Here is a 17,630-nt window from a genome sequence, read left to right on the forward strand (position 1 = left end):
AATGGAATATGCTTAACAAATGTCTCGAGAATACTTATTGGTAATATTCACTAAAAAATTAATCAGGTGAATTACTTAAAAGAAAGCGAAAAAAGCAAAGAAAACTTCAAAAAAAGAAGTAGGAAGCTTAAGTTGACTTGCATGGTCCAATCAACACCGCCTCGCCTCTCAACACATCTTAATCACGACTCACCCACATGCCACGCGCACTATGGGATTGTCTATGGTTATATCATCGTATCATTTTGTACAACACAACCAAAAGCCAGTTATCGTCGCGCATTCTTTTATAATTTAGATGACTAAGGTGCTTTTGTACTGCCCGGTCGGTCTCAATGCCATTAAACTTAAAAATTATCGAAAACGAAGCTTTTCACCCTAGGCATGACAATTCGTCACATGAATATCATAAAAAGTTCTTAACAAATGTCGGTACGGCAAAATGGTGTACATCTTTTTAACATAGTCTTATAATATCAAAAATTACGCATACTATAACTTCGGCCTGGATTAACACAAAACATTCATACAGTCATATTGAATAAAATTGCTAATTTACGACGATATGATATGTTCCTAATTTACAATGGTAGAGATGAAGTGGTAAGCCTTTCCCCAAATTTATCGTGTATATTAAAAAAGTAATGTATGAGATTCCGCTCTAAGTACGACAAAATGTTGTGTGCCTTGGTAATACGCTATTCAACATTTAAAAGACATATGATGATTGACCTTAAGTACCGCAAAACATTATACACTTGGACAAGACGTTGAAAAATATTAAAAAGTAAAGTACAAGGATCTCGCCCTTAAGTATGATTGATTATCGCACCACTTGGTAAAATGTCCCATGATATTAAAAAATGCCATATGATTCTTGGCCTTCAATAAGACACGTTATTGTACGTTCCGGCAAGACTTTGTATAGTATTGAAAAGTGTCACAACGATTTTGGCCAAGAATACGAGGGACCATCGTTCAATCATACTAAAAATTTTAAAAAAATTATTTAAAAAAAAATCATATTGAAGCAGGAGCTACAAGGCCAGATGAAGGCTAGCGACCCTCACTAGGATGGTCGCTGACACCGTCCCTTTATTGGCGAGGGCTTACTCGTGCCTACGTAGAGGTGAGCAGTTCTAGATTCCTTACAGGTTCCACCTGAACTTAGAACTTACCCTCGGGTACAGGTTCCTTATTTTTTGAAATCTAGAATCTACTCGTTGGAACTTGAAACCTAGAACTTACCCTATCACAGGTTTTAGGGTAGGTTCCAGGGTCTAACATGTTTTTTTTTTTATTTCATTTTTAGTTTAACAAAAAGAAAATGAACGCAACAATAATGAATAAGCTTGTCATTCACCAAAGAGAATACAAAAGACTAGTTTTCCTGACATTACGGTTTAAATAAATACAATTAAAATAAGAAGTCATTGTGTGAATCAATATTAGAGGTGAGCGATTCCATGTTCCGTACAAGTTCTACCTAGAACCTACCCATGAGAATATGTCCTTCATTTTTTGGAACTTGGAACCTACTTTATCAGGTTCCAAGTCAATTATAGGATCTACCTTTAATGATCACCACTTGCTGCTATGATCCACTGACCATAACTTATATTTAGACACATGAAGAATATAAAATATTAACGAGTCATAAAATGAAAGCTTAGAGTATTGGTTAATGCTATGAAACACCGCAGGATCACGCGAATACATAAACAAAGAAAAAACACAAAAAAACTTATTTAGGTTCAAAGTTCCACCTATCTAAAATCTGGAACCTACCCGTCGAAGCAGGTTCCTCTATTTTTGGAACCTGAAACCTGACCGGTGGGAATCTGTAGATTCCAGATTTCCGGTTCTACCCTGGAACCATGCTCACCCCTATGGCTATGTGATGCAATGGTTGCTCAATGCAATTTTAAAAAGCAAAGAATGGCGGTCTCTATTGGGGCAAGAGCTAATGCCTCTATGAGATGAGTTTTATTGGCTTACTATTTAACAATATGCACAGTTCATAAATTTTAGCTCTAGGTTGAGGGGGTTTGTTTGTTAAGATTTATCAAAAGTGAAAAAAGTTTCGTCAAAATTCTAAATAATATTTAAATCCCAAAAAAATCATAATAATATTAGTATATATATAATAAAAAAATTTCAATGTGTAAAATCGAAAAAAGAATCAAAGCATATGCCTCTTAAGATTGGATTTGCGCAAATCAAAAGATTCAGACGAAATAATTAATAAATAAAAAACTAACACCGAAGTGGAAAAATACCGTAAAGAATCGAAGGAATATATCCATTTACAATCATTTAGATCATGCGCAACAAAACTCTTTCTTCACAAGAAATACTTCAATATGGGGACAGTAACCAATGTTGTGATAAAAACTGATATTAAATTTTTGTCAAAAGAAATCGTGACAACTCAAATTTGAAGACAATCTTATCATGGACAGTGAACAAATGGATGAATGATGATTATTGCCAAGCATTGAATTATAGAGTGAAAAACGAACTATGAAAAGATTGGGGTTCGGGCAGTGACGGCGTTCTCTCTCTCCCGTCCTCTCTACAACGTTTTTTTAAATATTTTTTTCTAGTATTTTTCTGCCAATCGAAATTATTTCATGATTCAGGACATCTTTACTATTAAATTTTATAAGTGAATTACATCAGCAGTCGCCTGGGCGTAGTTAACAAAAAAAGTCAATGATAAAAGGCGTTAATTGCACGCATCAATATCACGGCCGTCGAAGAATTCGATCACAGAATCTTTAAAATAAAAAGGAAATCGAGAATTTAATTACGGAGAAATTACAATAAAGGAAAGAAGTTTCCATCTTTTCTGGACGGTGGAGGAGCGGCTCGTGGGTGGGGCCCCCTCGCTCATATGCTCGAAAAATATCTTTTTTCCCCATAATAATAATAAAAAAAAAGAAAAAAAAAGGAAAGAGAGAGAGAGGCGGGGTTGTACCTCTCTCGTATCAAACGCAGACCCTCTCTGACCTCTTGGACTATAAAATAAAAAAGAGAGGGCATCGTCTCCTCCACCTCCACCTCCTCCTCCTCCTCCACCACACAAATCGCCATTGCTTTCGCCTCCATTTCTTCCTCGGTCTTCTCTTAACCGCAGAGAGAAGGGCGAGAGAGAGAGAGAGACAGACAGCGAGGTCCGACTTCCTCTCTCTGCCTCTCGATCGCTTCTCCGAGGTAACGAATACTTTTAAGCGCTCTCTCTCTCTCTCATTCGCACCTCCTCGCTCCCATCTGAGATCCCGTTTTTTGCTTCTTCGCATCTTTTTGTGTTCTCAGGTTAGATCTTCCCGTCTGTTGTCTCTCAGATCTGATCGTCTCGCTTCGTTTTTGTTGGTGTCGTCTGCTCCTTGCTCGTTAGATCGATCTACGCTTTTTTCCATTTCGTTCCGATTCTCCCTTATACCTTTTCCAAGTTTAGAGGAGCGAGCTGTACTGTTTCAGTCGCCGTAGCTCAGATCTCGTGTTTAGTACTCATCGTTCGTTTGCTAGATCTATACTTTTTTAAGCGGCGTACCTTTCGGTTCTGTCTAGGATTCATCTAGTGGTGTTCGGCTCCGTGTGTATCCTGTTGTTTACTTGAGTGGATATTTTTTTATCGGTGTAATCCTGCCGTAGCTAGGATTTTCTGCACAGTTCGTTCTCTGATTCCATTGATCTCGCGATGAGGAACCTCTTTTCAGGTTCTCTCTTCGTTTGGGATTACTGTTCCTTTGATTGCTTAGAGGTTCTATAGTCATGTGCTGGTGTTTGCCTACTGTTATCTCCCAACAAGATGTGCTTCCTCAAATTCTCCAAGCATTTTGCCGTTAATGCATTCTTATGTGCATTCTGACTATTTGTCTAGACACGCGTGCGGAACCTGTGTGTATGTATGTATGTATAATTTTGCATTTGATCGATTAGGTCCTGTGTCCATAGCTCTACCTGCTCTCGCATTGGAACCACTATCCACCTTTTTTTCTCATTTATTTCTTTTTGAAAGATCAGATCACCTAATCATGTAACCAAAATTGCGTGTGTATTAGATTAGCAGTTGCGATTTTCTCGAGTTTATTTTTGATGTATTGATTGCTCCTTGACTTGACTACTTTCATCGCTGGACATTTGGTTCTCTTTAGATTGATTAACACATACTTTAAGCGTCAGATTTTATATTGGAAAGGGGTCGATATCTTAAGGTGATTCCTTCTTATTGCAATAGAAATACAAAAAAAAAAAAAACTTGTCGACAAGGAAAGGAAGGCCATAGCATCTCAAACTTGTGTGCAGGTTAATGTTTTTTGATTACCTATCCGTGCTTGCGATTAGCATGCAGTTTTCTTTGTTGCTGTATTAATGACCGTATCTGAAGCTGTGCCCTCTGCCCCTTAAACATGTGGGTTATTCTGTATATTAAGTACATTTTGTTCTTGCAGGTCAAGTAAAGATGGCCGATCAAGGTCAACACCCAACTGTCATGCAGAAGGTAGCTGGCCAGCTCCTTCTCCGCGCTAGTCTTTCTCAAGACATGCGAGGCTGCGATGGGGCTTTCCAGCGGCCTGCTTTGTACCAAAGGCGTGCATATGGAAATTACACCAGTGCTGCATTGAATTATCCAACAATGCCAGCATGTAGGGCCTCCACTGACTTGTCCATTGTTGCGACGACAGCATCTCCTGTATTCATTCATGCCCCGGCAGAGAAAGGATTTGCTAGCTTTGCCATCGACTTCCTGATGGGTGGAGTCTCTGCTGCCGTGTCAAAAACAGCTGCTGCTCCGATCGAGCGTGTGAAGCTTTTGATTCAGAACCAGGATGAGATGATTAAGACCGGTCGGCTGTCTGAACCGTACAAGGGAATTGGTGATTGTTTTGGGAGGACAATCAAGGATGAGGGATTTGGTTCCTTGTGGAGAGGGAACACTGCTAATGTTATCCGTTATTTCCCCACTCAGGTGACTCTTGCGTCATTTTTTTTTTCCTGGTTCTTGCAGCATACTTGTGTTTGTCTTTGGCATTTATCTTACCGTTATTTGAAATTTGGGCCAGGCCTTGAACTTCGCATTCAAGGATTACTTCAAGAGGCTGTTTAACTTCAAGAAAGACAGGGATGGCTACTGGAAGTGGTTTGCTGGTAACTTGGCATCAGGAGGTGCAGCTGGTGCTTCTTCCCTTCTGTTTGTGTACTCCCTGGACTATGCCCGTACTCGTCTGGCCAATGATGCAAAGGCTGCCAAGAAGGGTGGAGAGAGGCAGTTCAATGGTCTTGTTGATGTTTACAGGAAGACACTGGCTTCTGATGGTATTGCTGGGCTTTACCGTGGTTTCAACATCTCTTGTGTTGGAATTATTGTGTACCGTGGACTCTACTTTGGAATGTACGATTCTTTGAAGCCAGTTCTCTTGACTGGAAGTTTACAGGTAAGGATTTCTCTGGGAGTCATGCGTTTTTCTGAATTCATGCCTCTGCTGATATAGTGAACTTAGCTCCTAGGTTGCCATGATGAATGGGAGAGTATTTTTTGAGGAATAAAGTAGGGGATGATAATAATTTCTTTTCTGAGCTTTGCTATCAGGATATGAAAGTGAGATTAATTTATCACAGGAGCTTTGCTGTTATTTCCCCCTTATTACATCTGTTGTTCAATCATTTCAGGATAGTTTCTTCGCTAGCTTTGGCCTTGGATGGCTCATCACAAATGGTGCTGGGCTTGCATCCTATCCAATCGACACTGTTCGCAGAAGAATGATGATGACCTCTGGCGAAGCTGTCAAGTACAAGAGTTCCCTGGATGCTTTCTCTCAAATTCTGAAGAATGAGGGTGCCAAGTCTCTCTTCAAGGGTGCTGGTGCAAACATCCTCCGTGCTGTTGCCGGTGCTGGTGTGCTGGCAGGTTATGATAAGTTGCAGCTGATCGTATTCGGCAAGAAGTTTGGATCGGGAGGTGCTTAAGCACGGACACAATCTCTAATGTGCCGTTTAGATATTGATGTTGATGAAAATCATCGAGCTCTTACTCTTTAGCCCGGCAAATTTTTTTGGTGAAATAATTCAAATTTAGAGGGAGTTTCTCCTGAACAGTTGTTATTCTTGGCCGGAAATTTGACCCTATAGACTGTGATTTGTTGAAGCAGTAGTCTGTCATTCTGCTGCTAGGAACTTATATCACATGATTTGGAGAATCTTTTTCACGAGGTGTCGTGTAGGTTTTAAGCGAACTGGGTTTTTAATCATATGGGAAGAGTTGCAGCATACTTTCCGTCATTTATGCGGATTAAATGTTTGAAATTATGGCTTTATGTTGGTGGTTATCTATTGCGGTTGCTCTCTATTTGCTATCCAGATTGTATGGAGGTGTAGATAGTCTCCTTTAAACATGCTTCTGAGTAATACCAGGTGCCCGACTGCTTGAGGTTGTGTACCAGTCTTGTTACTGGTGGAACGTAAAGTTGGGTTGAAGTCACTCCTATGCGGGGGTGAACACAGAAGAGAGGGAGATGGTTCGGCGAGAGGACAGCTGAAGTTTCTGGTGTTTTGAGATTCGATGGATCTCAGTGGTGGAAGGAATCTCAAAGTCGAAGGAAGGACAGCTCGTCCAAGGTATCCTAATTTCAAGTTAGCAACAAAGATGAAAAACTTACGACCAAAAAAAAAAAAAAACAAAGATGAAAAACGAAAAGACACGCCCAATTGATTGCAAAAGTCAACATCTGGCAATAGAAAATAATTATCAGTGCGAAGGGGAACAAATAGAAAAGGATCTTTTCATCCCAAATAAAAACCCTGAGACTTAACACATAATTTTGATGCAAATGCGAGTATATGCATAATCTCCAAGTTACGTTCCAAATATACATATATTTTTCATTTTTATTTAAAGATATGAGAGGACAATTTCAGAAAAGTTAGGCACGAAAAATCTGCTGCAGTTTTACCTCTTTTAATAGCAAATAGCAATTGGAGATATTATATATTTATATGTCGAGCGGGTCTATGTTCGTGAATGCAAGGAAGCTCGGTTCCGGGTCAAACATTGGCTCTAAAGCTCCTTTTTCGTTTTTATTTTTTTGTTTCAATTGCCCACGGAAGCTTCCGCTTTTACCGAAGAACAAACATCAAATTTGACCTACTTGGTTGGAAAAACATCTTGTTCTTTGTTGGATCAATTTGTTCTCCGAGTATTTTGGATGAAACGAAAGTCATTGACTGTACGCCATTGGGGTGACATTTTCAATTAGAATTACGGAAAAAAATTACAGTATTTTGTGATTCGTTATTAATTGATGCACCAAATAATGTGTCGGATGATTTTTTTTTTCGGTCGAATTGTGCTGGAGGATTCGAACAATCGAAATCCCAGGCATTTTAGCACGTTTTAATTTGATTGGACAGTATCCTTAGCAAACTGTGTCTGGATTTTGATGAATGGTCGTTGAGAGCGTTGAAAGGGATGGGAAGAAATTAAGGTGATATGTGGTGTAGATCAATCAATCAATGCCATCAAAAACATGAATCATATAATTCATATTTGGAATAAATGCCGTTGACCAGGCCTTCCCTTCACATCCTGCTGTCCTTGCTCTTTTTAACGAGGGCTTTCCCTTTCGTCCCAATTGATCGCGCACCTATTAATCTCGAAACGTAAAAATGTATAAAATAGAAATTGCTAATAATTAGTTTGACAGTATTCATCTGCCATTTTTTTTTTGCGTTTGCCAAAAAAACGAACCCATTGCCAATTCAAATATCATCTATTGGGACAAACATAGGATCCATGGAGGTATATTTGCCTCTTAATATCATTCAATATATTTTCATATTTTTCTCGAACTCGACACCATCACATCAACATATTGATCCGTCTCTTTCTTTGATCTAATGATCAGAGCCAAATTCGTTCCATGGAGGATCGGCACGACAAAAACTTGCGTGCGATTGACCGGTGGATCGAGTTGGTCCCGTAAACTCTTATCGTTCCCTGTAGTTATACCATTTTATGGAAATGGAGGGGTCCAATTAATAGGCAGATTAGAATATGACGGCCGAAATGAGAATTTGTGTAAGTAGGAGGACTGGATTGTCGAGATCACAAGAAAGTTCGCTCTTTTCAAGGTCCCATGGGGCGTCGGAAAGCGAAATAAAAAAAGGAGTGGGGCTCTTCGCTTCGCCGTCCTCACAAATCGTCTTCTCTCCTCCACGTTTGCCTCGGTCTTCTCCTTCCTCCGCCCGCGCAGTAGAGAGAGAGAGAGAGAGAGAGAAGAGAGAGGGCTCCGAAGTCCTTTCGCAGCCTCCAATCGACGACCTCTCTCCTCCTCCTCCTCCTCCTCCTCCCAGGTATGATCGCCATTATAATCTCATCCCTCTGCTCTCTCGATTGCTTCTTCTTCTTCCTCTGGCTCCGCATCTCGCTTCCTCCCTTTCTCTCAGATCCATTTCTCGTGTCTTAGACTTTCTCCGTGGTAGATCTTTCTCTTCCTTTTCCTTTTCCTTTTACGTTGTCTGCGTGTTTTTTACGATCATCCGCGAGTCTCAGATCTGATCCGGTCTCGGCACGATTGTTCTCTTGTGTTCGTCTTTGGTTAGATCCGTTTGATTTTCTTTCTTCCTTTCTTTCTGTTTGACATGCTGTAGCGGTGCGGTGGCTTTTGGTTTTGTTCCAGTCTCTCGTTTCCAGGTCTGAGAGCCAGAGGTCGTATTGGAAGTATCTTAGATCTCAGGCACTTGCTTGCTAGGCTTCCACTTTGATCGGCGCTGAGATTTGTTCTGTACAATCTTCTTCCGATTTGATTGGACTTGTGACGGAATCGAGTTCTGCTTCGATTTGTTTTAGATTCTCCCTCCCCATGTTATTCTTGCGATGAGAGGCAGTGGCTGTTTCTAGATGTTTTACTAAATTGTGTCTTCACGAATGCTTTACCGCGTGTGTTTCTCTTTGTGGATCTCCACAAATTGTTTCCGCATTGAATCGACAATCAACTTACCCGTAACCCATTTTATTTCTGATTGCTGTCTGGGTTGCATTACTGTAAAATGAATAAAATCTTAAGGTTTAACATGCTCACATGTATGGTTTTCCTCTTGACATGGTTTTGTTTTGTAGTATCACTTGGTTCAGATTGTGTTCTTTTTTTTTGGATAAATTGCTGATTGTTCTCCTTTACTTTATCCTCATCCCTTGTCAAGAAGTCTTTATGCGCGTGGGGAGACAAATGTTTCGGGTTGCCTGTAGGACCACTTTACACCAATCGTTATCAAGCTTTGACCGGGGATTGTGTCAAAATTCTCAGTTTGTTGCTTCAGCAGTGATCATACTATAGTTGTATCTCGATTCTTGCTGAATGACTGTTAAAACAATTCATTCTCAATTGGCCATCATGGAAACTAAGTAAGTCATTATTGCAGGTGAAGTAAAGATGGTTGATCAAGTTCAACACCCAACTGTTATGCAGAAGGTAGCTGGCCAGCTCCTTCTCCGCACTAGTCTTTCTCAAGACACGCGAGGTTGCGACGGGGCTTTCCAGAGGCCTGCTCTTTACCAACGGCGTGCATATGGAAATTACACCAATGCCGCATGGAGTTATTCAACAGTGCCAGCATGTAGAGCATCCTCTGACTTGTCCATGGTTGCATCAACAGCATCTCCTGTGTTTGTTCATGCCCCGGCAGAGAAAGGATTTGCTAGCTTTGCCATCGATTTCCTGATGGGTGGAGTCTCTGCTGCTGTATCCAAAACGGCTGCTGCTCCCATTGAGCGTGTGAAGCTTCTAATTCAGAACCAGGATGAGATGATTAAGACCGGTCGGCTGTCTGAACCGTACAAGGGCATTGGTGATTGTTTTGGGAGGACAATCAAGGATGAGGGATTTGGTTCCTTGTGGAGAGGGAACACTGCTAATGTTATCCGTTATTTCCCCACTCAGGTGACTCATGCGTCATTTTTTTTTTCCTGGTTCTTGCAGCATACTTGTGTTTGTCTTTGGCATTTATCTTACCGTTATTTGAAATTTGGGCCAGGCCTTGAATTTTGCATTCAAGGATTACTTCAAGAGGCTGTTCAACTTCAAGAAAGACAGGGATGGCTACTGGAAGTGGTTTGCTGGTAACTTGGCATCAGGAGGTGCAGCTGGTGCATCTTCCCTTCTGTTTGTGTACTCCCTGGACTATGCCCGTACGCGTCTGGCCAATGATGCAAAGGCTGCCAAGAAGGGTGGAGAGAGGCAGTTCAATGGTCTTGTTGATGTTTACAGGAAGACACTGGCTTCTGATGGTATTGCTGGGCTTTACCGTGGTTTCAACATCTCTTGTGTTGGAATTATTGTGTACCGTGGACTCTACTTTGGAATGTACGATTCTTTGAAGCCAGTTCTCTTGACTGGAAGTTTACAGGTAAGGATTTCTCTGGGAGTCATGCGTTTTTCTGAATTCATGCCTCTGCTGATATGGTGAACTTAGCTCCTAGGTTGCCATAATGAATGGGAGAGTATTTTTTGAGGAATAAAGTAGGGGATGATAATAATTTCTTTTCTGAGCTTTGCTATCAGGATATGAAAGTGAGATTAATTTATCACAGGAGCTTTGCTGTTATTTCCCCCTTATTACATCTGTTGTTCAATCATTTCAGGATAGTTTCTTCGCTAGCTTTGGCCTTGGATGGCTCATCACAAATGGTGCTGGGCTTGCATCCTATCCAATCGACACTGTTCGCAGAAGAATGATGATGACCTCTGGCGAAGCTGTCAAGTACAAGAGTTCCCTGGATGCTTTCTCTCAAATTCTGAAGAATGAGGGTGCCAAGTCTCTCTTCAAGGGTGCTGGTGCAAACATCCTCCGTGCTGTTGCCGGTGCTGGTGTGCTGGCAGGTTATGATAAGTTGCAGCTGATCGTATTCGGCAAGAAGTTTGGATCCGGAGGCGCCTAAGCAAGTGCGTTGTGCCTTTTGGATTTAGACGGTGATGAAAATCTCGAGTTCTAATAATTTACTCCGGCAAATTTTTTTATGAAATAATTTTGAGTTAAAAGGGAGATTCTCCCAAACCAGTTGTTACTTTTTGGCTGGAATTTTTGGTCCCGTTAAAATGTGATTTATTAGAGCGGCAAGAGTTCTTTTGCTGCTTGGAACCTCATTGACATGAAATGAGTTATTTTTCTTAAGGTACTTCTGTAGTGTTTGCTAGATTGAGGTTAAAGGTCTTTGTCGGATCCCTCTGTTTCATCTTCGATCTAGCCGTTTGCTTTCCTTGATTTGGTCATATTTTCCTGGATTGATGAAAGTAGCCGGGTACAGAGTCCTACGTCCAGGCTTTATTTATGTGTTCTCACTTTTGCCTTTCTCAAAGCCTTCTCATTTAATCTATATGATATACCTGCTCCTATCTTACATGTTTTTCTTCCTATCTAATTGGTAAAAAATAGAACTTGTAACAATTCCTGACTTGGCCTTGGACAGCCGGTATTCTTTTCAGAGATTCATGAGGGGGAAAGAGAAAGCGGGGGCTTTGTATATGGTGGTCACAGTTGCTGAATGCCTCTGCATTTTGAATGCTAAGTCTATTGTTTATTGAAAAAGTATGAAGTTCACTGGATCTGGTTGATGGTAATTAGATGCTTTTCAATCATTAAAGGGCGGCCTTGTGTGTGCTGATATATGGTGGGATCTAACTTCCAGCTGAGAACAAAATTTTCATGGATTGGGAAAGCAAAAATTACCTATAGGTTGATCCCTGACTTGAGTGCGTCATTCTCGATTTTCCTTTTGGTAATAGTCGCATGGGACTAGAGGTGTCACTGGCCCTTTGGGTTTTCACCATGAATGATACATCAATACGATGACTATCGACGAAGATGAATTTTCGTGGAGAAAAGCATGCTGCTAGATCTTGAAGTTATGACTAAGTATGAAGAGCAGAAGAGGGGTGTAGGAAAGATGGCTCTTAACAAGTTGTAATGGGTCTGCTGCATGCATCTTATTAAAACAGCATCACATGACCTGAATATTTTGATTTCATCCCTGATACCTGTTAACAAGGATATAATGATGTTGCAATGGAAGAATTGCCTACGGCAGCAGTGTTGCACAAATTGACATGTGAGTTTCATGATTAGATTAGAATCTCATTCGGCACCTTGTCAAAGTTTATGGACGATGATCCATTTGGATCTGTTGCCACGTGCGCTAGTCTCTTCACTCAGTGATTCTTGCCTTCATCTGTTTCCCTTTCTCTCCTTCCGTCAATTCCCTCACTAGCCTTTCCACTTCCTCTCTCTTGACATCACCTGATAACTCCAGACCTATCTCCCATCTCCTCCGAGCATAGGTGCAGCTTGTCCTCTGGTCCCCAAAAGATGGCCAGCAAATCATCGGGCCTCCAGCAGACAACGGTCTCTATGATAGAGTTCCATCCTTAGTGCGTTAAGAACCCTCCGATTGACAAGTGGTTTAGAACCGCCTCCTGTGGACACCAGCTGGCAAGCATACTCCTTCCTTTTATTTCTTCGATGAATTTCCGGGGCAGAACTGCTGAATCCCCCGTTTACAAGGTCAGGCCTAATTATCCACAAGAATGGAAGTTTACTGTTGGCCAGTCCCATCGCAAACTCAGTAAGCTCTTCTCTTGTCAAGACAGCTAGTCTGCCGAAATTAACAAATAGAACCGAGTTAGGTTCCTTCGTGCCAAGCCATCGGAGACATTCGCTATCTTCTCTCCATAGATTGCAGTCAAATGATTTCGTGGGACTCTCTTCCTTCACTAGCTTATTTAGAAGTAACGAAAGCGGACCAATCGCAAGTACACGAGGATACATGGATGACAATTCATTAAGCACGTCCGATTCAAGGGCATCAAAGGTATGGAAGATCGTTGCTGAAGCTGTACTTGCTTGCTCAATAGCATCCATGTAAAGTTGAACAAAATACATCAAGATCCGTGGTTCGAAGGAAAGTGGGCTGGTCCTACAATTTGATGTTCTTCATTCCTGAATTCTAGTCAATTACTGTATCCAAGTACCCATTTGATAGTAACTGGTATCTGCATTCACACATGACATTCTCATTTTTACATGGATACAAAATATGAAAAGAAATTATATCTTTATGATGAGGACTGGGTAAATTTTGGACTTAAAGAAATACCCTGCTAACTTAGGACCAGGTAAGATGCAAGCCAAAATTCGGGTGGGTGAGCCAAACAACATCGAACTGGTTTGTACATGGTGGTGTGGGGAGTCGAATATGTGCTCTGCACATAATCCACTCACAAGTCCGCTCCTAAAACCCCGAGCTTACTTGTGGGGTTAAAAACAAAATTAGTGGCCTTGTACTTTTTACCTTTTAAAGGCGCCAGACCCTTTTCCCTCAGCGTACTGTATTGTTTGAATCCCATGAGGGAGCGGGCTGGGATTGTCCACAAGTGTATTATGGAGACGCTGAATTATTGAGCAGCTTCATTGGTGGCAAATGACATGAACGCATCACAGAATGCAAGTGACTGGAGGAACATCGTGGGTTGATGCAGAGTCGTTCAGATTGGAGATGAGGTCAAAAAATGGAGCAGACATGGTTTTTCTGAGAGCATCAGTTAGAGCAAGGCCGTCTTGGCTCGAGTCTGCATCGGGGAAAGGAAGGCCATCTGGGATGGTTAGGAACTGAAAGTCAGGGAAGCCATCGAGGGCTCTGGCATCTCTCGACTTGAGTGAGCGTCGATGATTGTACTCTGTGTTCACGAGGGATATGTAGAAACCTTCCGTATATAGAAGCTTCGCTAGCTTTAGCATTGCTCCTATGTGGCTTTGGTATGGAGCCGGGACACAAACAGGATGGGTTCTATTTCTCTTGGCTGTGGCTGATTGGGTGGCCATGTCTCTCGCTCTCTGTGGTGGCTTTAGTTCAAAGCATCATCCAGGAAAGAAAAGCTGATGTCAGTCCTACTTTCCGATGAGGGGGAAGATATAGTGCAAATCAGGCAGAACCAAAGGTTTATGGTATCTTTCTTCTTGTAAGTTTCTATGCGTCTCTGCATGGAGTTTGCTTGCTCTACACACTAATAAATATTTCTTATGATTGTGATTAGTTTATCAGCATGCTACTGTTTGAAGGATCAAGAAGAAAACTTCCATTATATATGACAAGCGTGAGTGTTGAATTAGACTTTGTAAAACTACGTAAGATGGACGGATGATTCCTTTTCAAAGAATGGCAGATAAATTTTTCTGTCGTAATTACAGTCATAATGCAATGCCGGCTGTTGGAAACAAATGAACCTGTGCAATATGTTGAAAAGAGCAATCGCCATTCTGAAGTTCGTATACACCTGAGATAAGGTCCATATGTTGTCCAAATTTTATTATCCGACGTTCCTTGAGAGGCCACTTTTGTCTTGTAACAGTTGTCTGGTGATGCATAATACTTGTGGCTTTGGACTAGCTGAAAGCAGCTTTCTAAAAGAGTTGATGTCAATGGGGAACCATGTACTCTGTTGAAATAGGTCGGAGATCTAGGATGGGAGTAGTACATCCACAGAAATCTTGTCAAGATCCTGGTGCAAGTGTCCTAAAATCGCCAGAATTTTTTTTGGTTCTTTTTGACGGTGCATCTTTAAAATGCTATTTCTATATGCTGTAATTCTTTTGAGCCCTGTGTGACATAAATAAACAGAGGAAGGGAACGTTTTTGGATAAGTGGACTATATCCAATGCTATTTTGGTACTGTACATGCATAACTGCTGATTTTGGGCGTCACCCCTGTTTTGGGTTTAGTTTAAGTACTTAGTAGCCAAAATTGAATAATGTAAAGTGAATCCAACGTGAAAAGCCAGAAAATTCTGGAATGGTTCAGCATGATCTTAGAATTCTCATTAATTGAGGCTACGGTGTGTTTGTGACCGATAGAGAAAAGTCTCCCGTTCATGTTTAGTTCTGTTGATGTCTCAATCAAAAGCCAAAATGATGTCATCCCCACCAGGCCTTGCCTGTTGGTGTTTAAAACTGATTTTGATGAAGCAGCGAGATGCTCATTTCCCCATTATCTTTGGCCACAGTTTCAACTTAATTGTTGCATATTCTCAATCGATCGACCGCTTCGGCCAAAAGATGCAAAGTGCAGATTTTCTTTATGTCATTTTTGGGCCTTTTCATTCACATGAAATCCTAGGATGGTCAGTCATATATTGACCAAGATGGTCGATCCTCTTCCAGAGTGCATGCAGGGTCGAAGGTGTCAAAGAAAGGGGAGTGTCTTTTTCCGAGTCTTCTTTGCCAAGGGGAGAATCGCTAGGAAAATGCTCATAAGCATGAGCCTTCAGATTTCTCCAGGTCTCATGGACACCCTTTTTGACTTTCACCATGAAATATACAACAAATACATGACTATCGTGAAGATGAATTTTCATCAGGAGAAAAGCATGCCGATAGATATCTTTGAAGTTATGACTACGAATGAGAGTAGAAGATGGGTGTAGGAAAGACAGCTCTTTCTTGTAGGGAACAAGTTCATAAAATAGAAGAATTAGGAAGTCTGTAAACCTCTTGAAACACACGTGATACGAATACATGATTTCATCATAGTTAAAACCTATAGAAGTAGAATGTTGTTGTGAACGAAGAATTGCCTGTGGTAGCAGTGTTGCACAAACAGACGTCTGGTTCTGTAGTTAAGTTAGAAGCTCATTCAATAGGTTGTCAAAGTTTATAGACGATGACCCATTTGGATCTGTTGCCTCCTCTGCTAGTTTCTTCCACTCTGCGATTCTTTCCTTCATTTGTTTGCCCTTGTCTCCGTCGAACAGTTCCTTCACTAGCCTTTCCACTTCCTCTCTTTTGACCACACCCGACAACTCCAAACCAATCTCCCATTTACTACAAGCGTAAGTGCAGTTTGTCCTCTGATCCCCAAAAGATGGCCAACAAATCATTGGGACTCCTGCACACACACTCTCAATCATAGAGTTCCACCCGCAGTGCGTTAAGAACCCTCCGATCGACAAGTGGTTGAGAACAGCCTCCTGTGAACACCAGCTGGCAAACATTCTCCTTCCTTTTGTTTCTTCGATGAATTCCAGGGGAAGAACTGCTGAATCCCCTCTTACAAGGTCGGGCCTAATTATCCACAAGAATGGATGTTTGCTGTTGGCCAGTCCCATTGCAAACTCAATAAGCTCTTCTCTTGTCAACACGGCTATGCTGCCGAAATTAACGTATAGAACTGAGTTCGGTTCCTTCGTGCTGAGCCATCGGAGACATTCGGTATCTTCTCTCCACAGATTGCAGTCAAATGATTGCGGGGGACTCTCTTCCTTCACTAGCTTATTTATATGCAACGAAAGCGGACCGATTGCAAACACGCGAGGATACATGGATGACAATGCATTAAGCACGTCCGATTCAAGGGCATCAAAGGTATGGAAGATCATTGCCGAAGCTTTATTTGCTTCCTCAGCAAGATCAATCGAAAAGTTGAACAAAACATCGTCAGGATCTGTGGTTCGAAGAAAAGTGGGCAGGTCCCACAATTTAATTCCCTTCATTCCTGGAATCCAGTCAATTACTGTATCTAAATAGCCATTTGATAAGTAACTGGTATCTGCATTCACACGTGATATTCTCAGTCTTACGTGGATATAATATTAGTAAAATAAAACCTCTTTTTTTTTTCTTTTTTTACGAGGAAGTATAGTTTTAGGTTGGAAGACCATGGGGTCAAGAAACATTCCAGTAACCTAGGACCAGGTAAGATGTAAGCCAAACATCAGGCGAGTAGGCACGGAATTGTTTGCATGCGATGTTGTGGGTGGTCATACAAAGGCCATGCGCATAATCCACACACGACCGCTGCTTAATCACTGTCTACACACGGGGCTAAAATAAAACGTTTTGCCTTGTAGGTTTACCTTTTAATGGCGCCAGACCCTTTTCCCTCAGCGTCTGGTAATGTTTCAGTCCCATGAAGGCGCAGGCGGGAATTGGCCAAAAGTGTATATTAGGGATGCCGAATTCTTGAGCAGCGTCATTGGTGGCAAATGACATGTGTCCATCGGTGAAAATGCAAGTGACTGGAGGAACATCTGAGCTTGATGCGGTGTTGTTGAGATTGGAGATGAGATCAGAAAATGGAGCAGACATGTTATATCTGACAGCATCACACATAGCATTGCCGTCTTGGCTCGTGTCTCCATCCGAGGGGGGAAGGCCGTCAGGAATGGTTAGGAACCGAAAGCCAGGGAAGCCATCGAGGGCTCGAGTGCCTCTTGACGTGAGTAAGCGTCGATGGTTGTACTCTGTGTTCACGAAGGACACGTAGAAACCTTTTGAATATAGAAGCTTTGCCAGTTTTAGCATTGCTCCTATGTGGCTTTGGTATGGAGCTGGGAGACAAACGGCATGGCTTCTCTTAGCCGTGGCTGATTGGGTGTCCATCTCTCTCTCTCTCTCTCTCTCTGGTCGAACTCAAAGCAGAACTCAGAGGATTGAAAGCTGAAATGGATGTTGAGCTTTATTTTTCAGATGAAGGGGAAGATGCAGTGAATGCCTAGGTTTCGCAACATGTCACTTTATATATATATATATGTTGAAATCGGCGATCCAATCTAAGAGAAAGTCCCACGTGGGCAGCTAGTGT

The 17,630-nt window shown here is 41.6% G+C and overlaps 3 protein-coding genes and 1 pseudogene across 4 annotated transcripts; 2 read left to right on the forward strand and 2 right to left on the reverse strand.

Annotated features, from left to right (window-relative positions):
* The first annotated feature begins 3,049 nt into the window (after positions 1–3,049).
* Positions 3,050–6,283, forward strand: LOC115691694 (ADP,ATP carrier protein 1, mitochondrial-like). 2 transcript variants are annotated; one of them, XM_056308996.1, is made up of 4 exons: positions 3,050–3,216; positions 4,458–4,975; positions 5,070–5,441; positions 5,677–6,283. In XM_056308996.1, exons 2-4 carry the CDS (start codon positions 4,469–4,471, stop codon positions 5,971–5,973), a joined length of 1,176 nt encoding a protein of 391 aa, XP_056164971.1. In that variant the 5' UTR covers positions 3,050–3,216; positions 4,458–4,468; the 3' UTR covers positions 5,974–6,283. The 2 variants fall into 2 exon arrangements, with proteins under 2 accessions (XP_056164971.1, XP_056164970.1); XM_056308995.1 differs by having other exon boundaries at positions 3,073–3,229.
* Positions 6,284–8,178: 1,895 nt separating this feature from the next.
* On the forward strand, positions 8,179–11,176 carry LOC115667693 (ADP,ATP carrier protein 1, mitochondrial). Its single transcript, XM_056308994.1, has 4 exons — positions 8,179–8,355; positions 9,424–9,941; positions 10,036–10,407; positions 10,643–11,176. The coding sequence occupies exons 2-4, from the start codon at positions 9,435–9,437 to the stop codon at positions 10,937–10,939; spliced, it is 1,176 nt and encodes a 391-aa protein (XP_056164969.1). The 5' UTR covers positions 8,179–8,355; positions 9,424–9,434; the 3' UTR covers positions 10,940–11,176.
* An 836-nt stretch (positions 11,177–12,012) lies between these two features.
* On the reverse strand, positions 12,013–13,875 carry LOC115691691 (7-deoxyloganetin glucosyltransferase-like; annotated as a pseudogene).
* Positions 13,876–15,407: 1,532 nt separating this feature from the next.
* On the reverse strand, positions 15,408–17,553 carry LOC115691688 (7-deoxyloganetin glucosyltransferase-like). Its single transcript, XM_030618399.2, has 2 exons — positions 16,903–17,553; positions 15,408–16,595 (listed from the first exon to the last, which is right to left on the reverse strand). The coding sequence occupies exons 1-2, from the start codon at positions 17,426–17,428 to the stop codon at positions 15,667–15,669; spliced, it is 1,455 nt and encodes a 484-aa protein (XP_030474259.1). The 5' UTR covers positions 17,429–17,553; the 3' UTR covers positions 15,408–15,666.
* Between the last annotated feature and the right edge of the window lie 77 nt (positions 17,554–17,630).

Source organism: Syzygium oleosum, unplaced genomic scaffold, assembly GCF_021117445.2.
Source record: "Syzygium oleosum isolate NSW1041296 unplaced genomic scaffold, Sole_v2.1 Sole_v2.02, whole genome shotgun sequence".
NCBI classification, from domain to species: Eukaryota; Viridiplantae; Streptophyta; class Magnoliopsida; order Myrtales; family Myrtaceae; genus Syzygium; species Syzygium oleosum.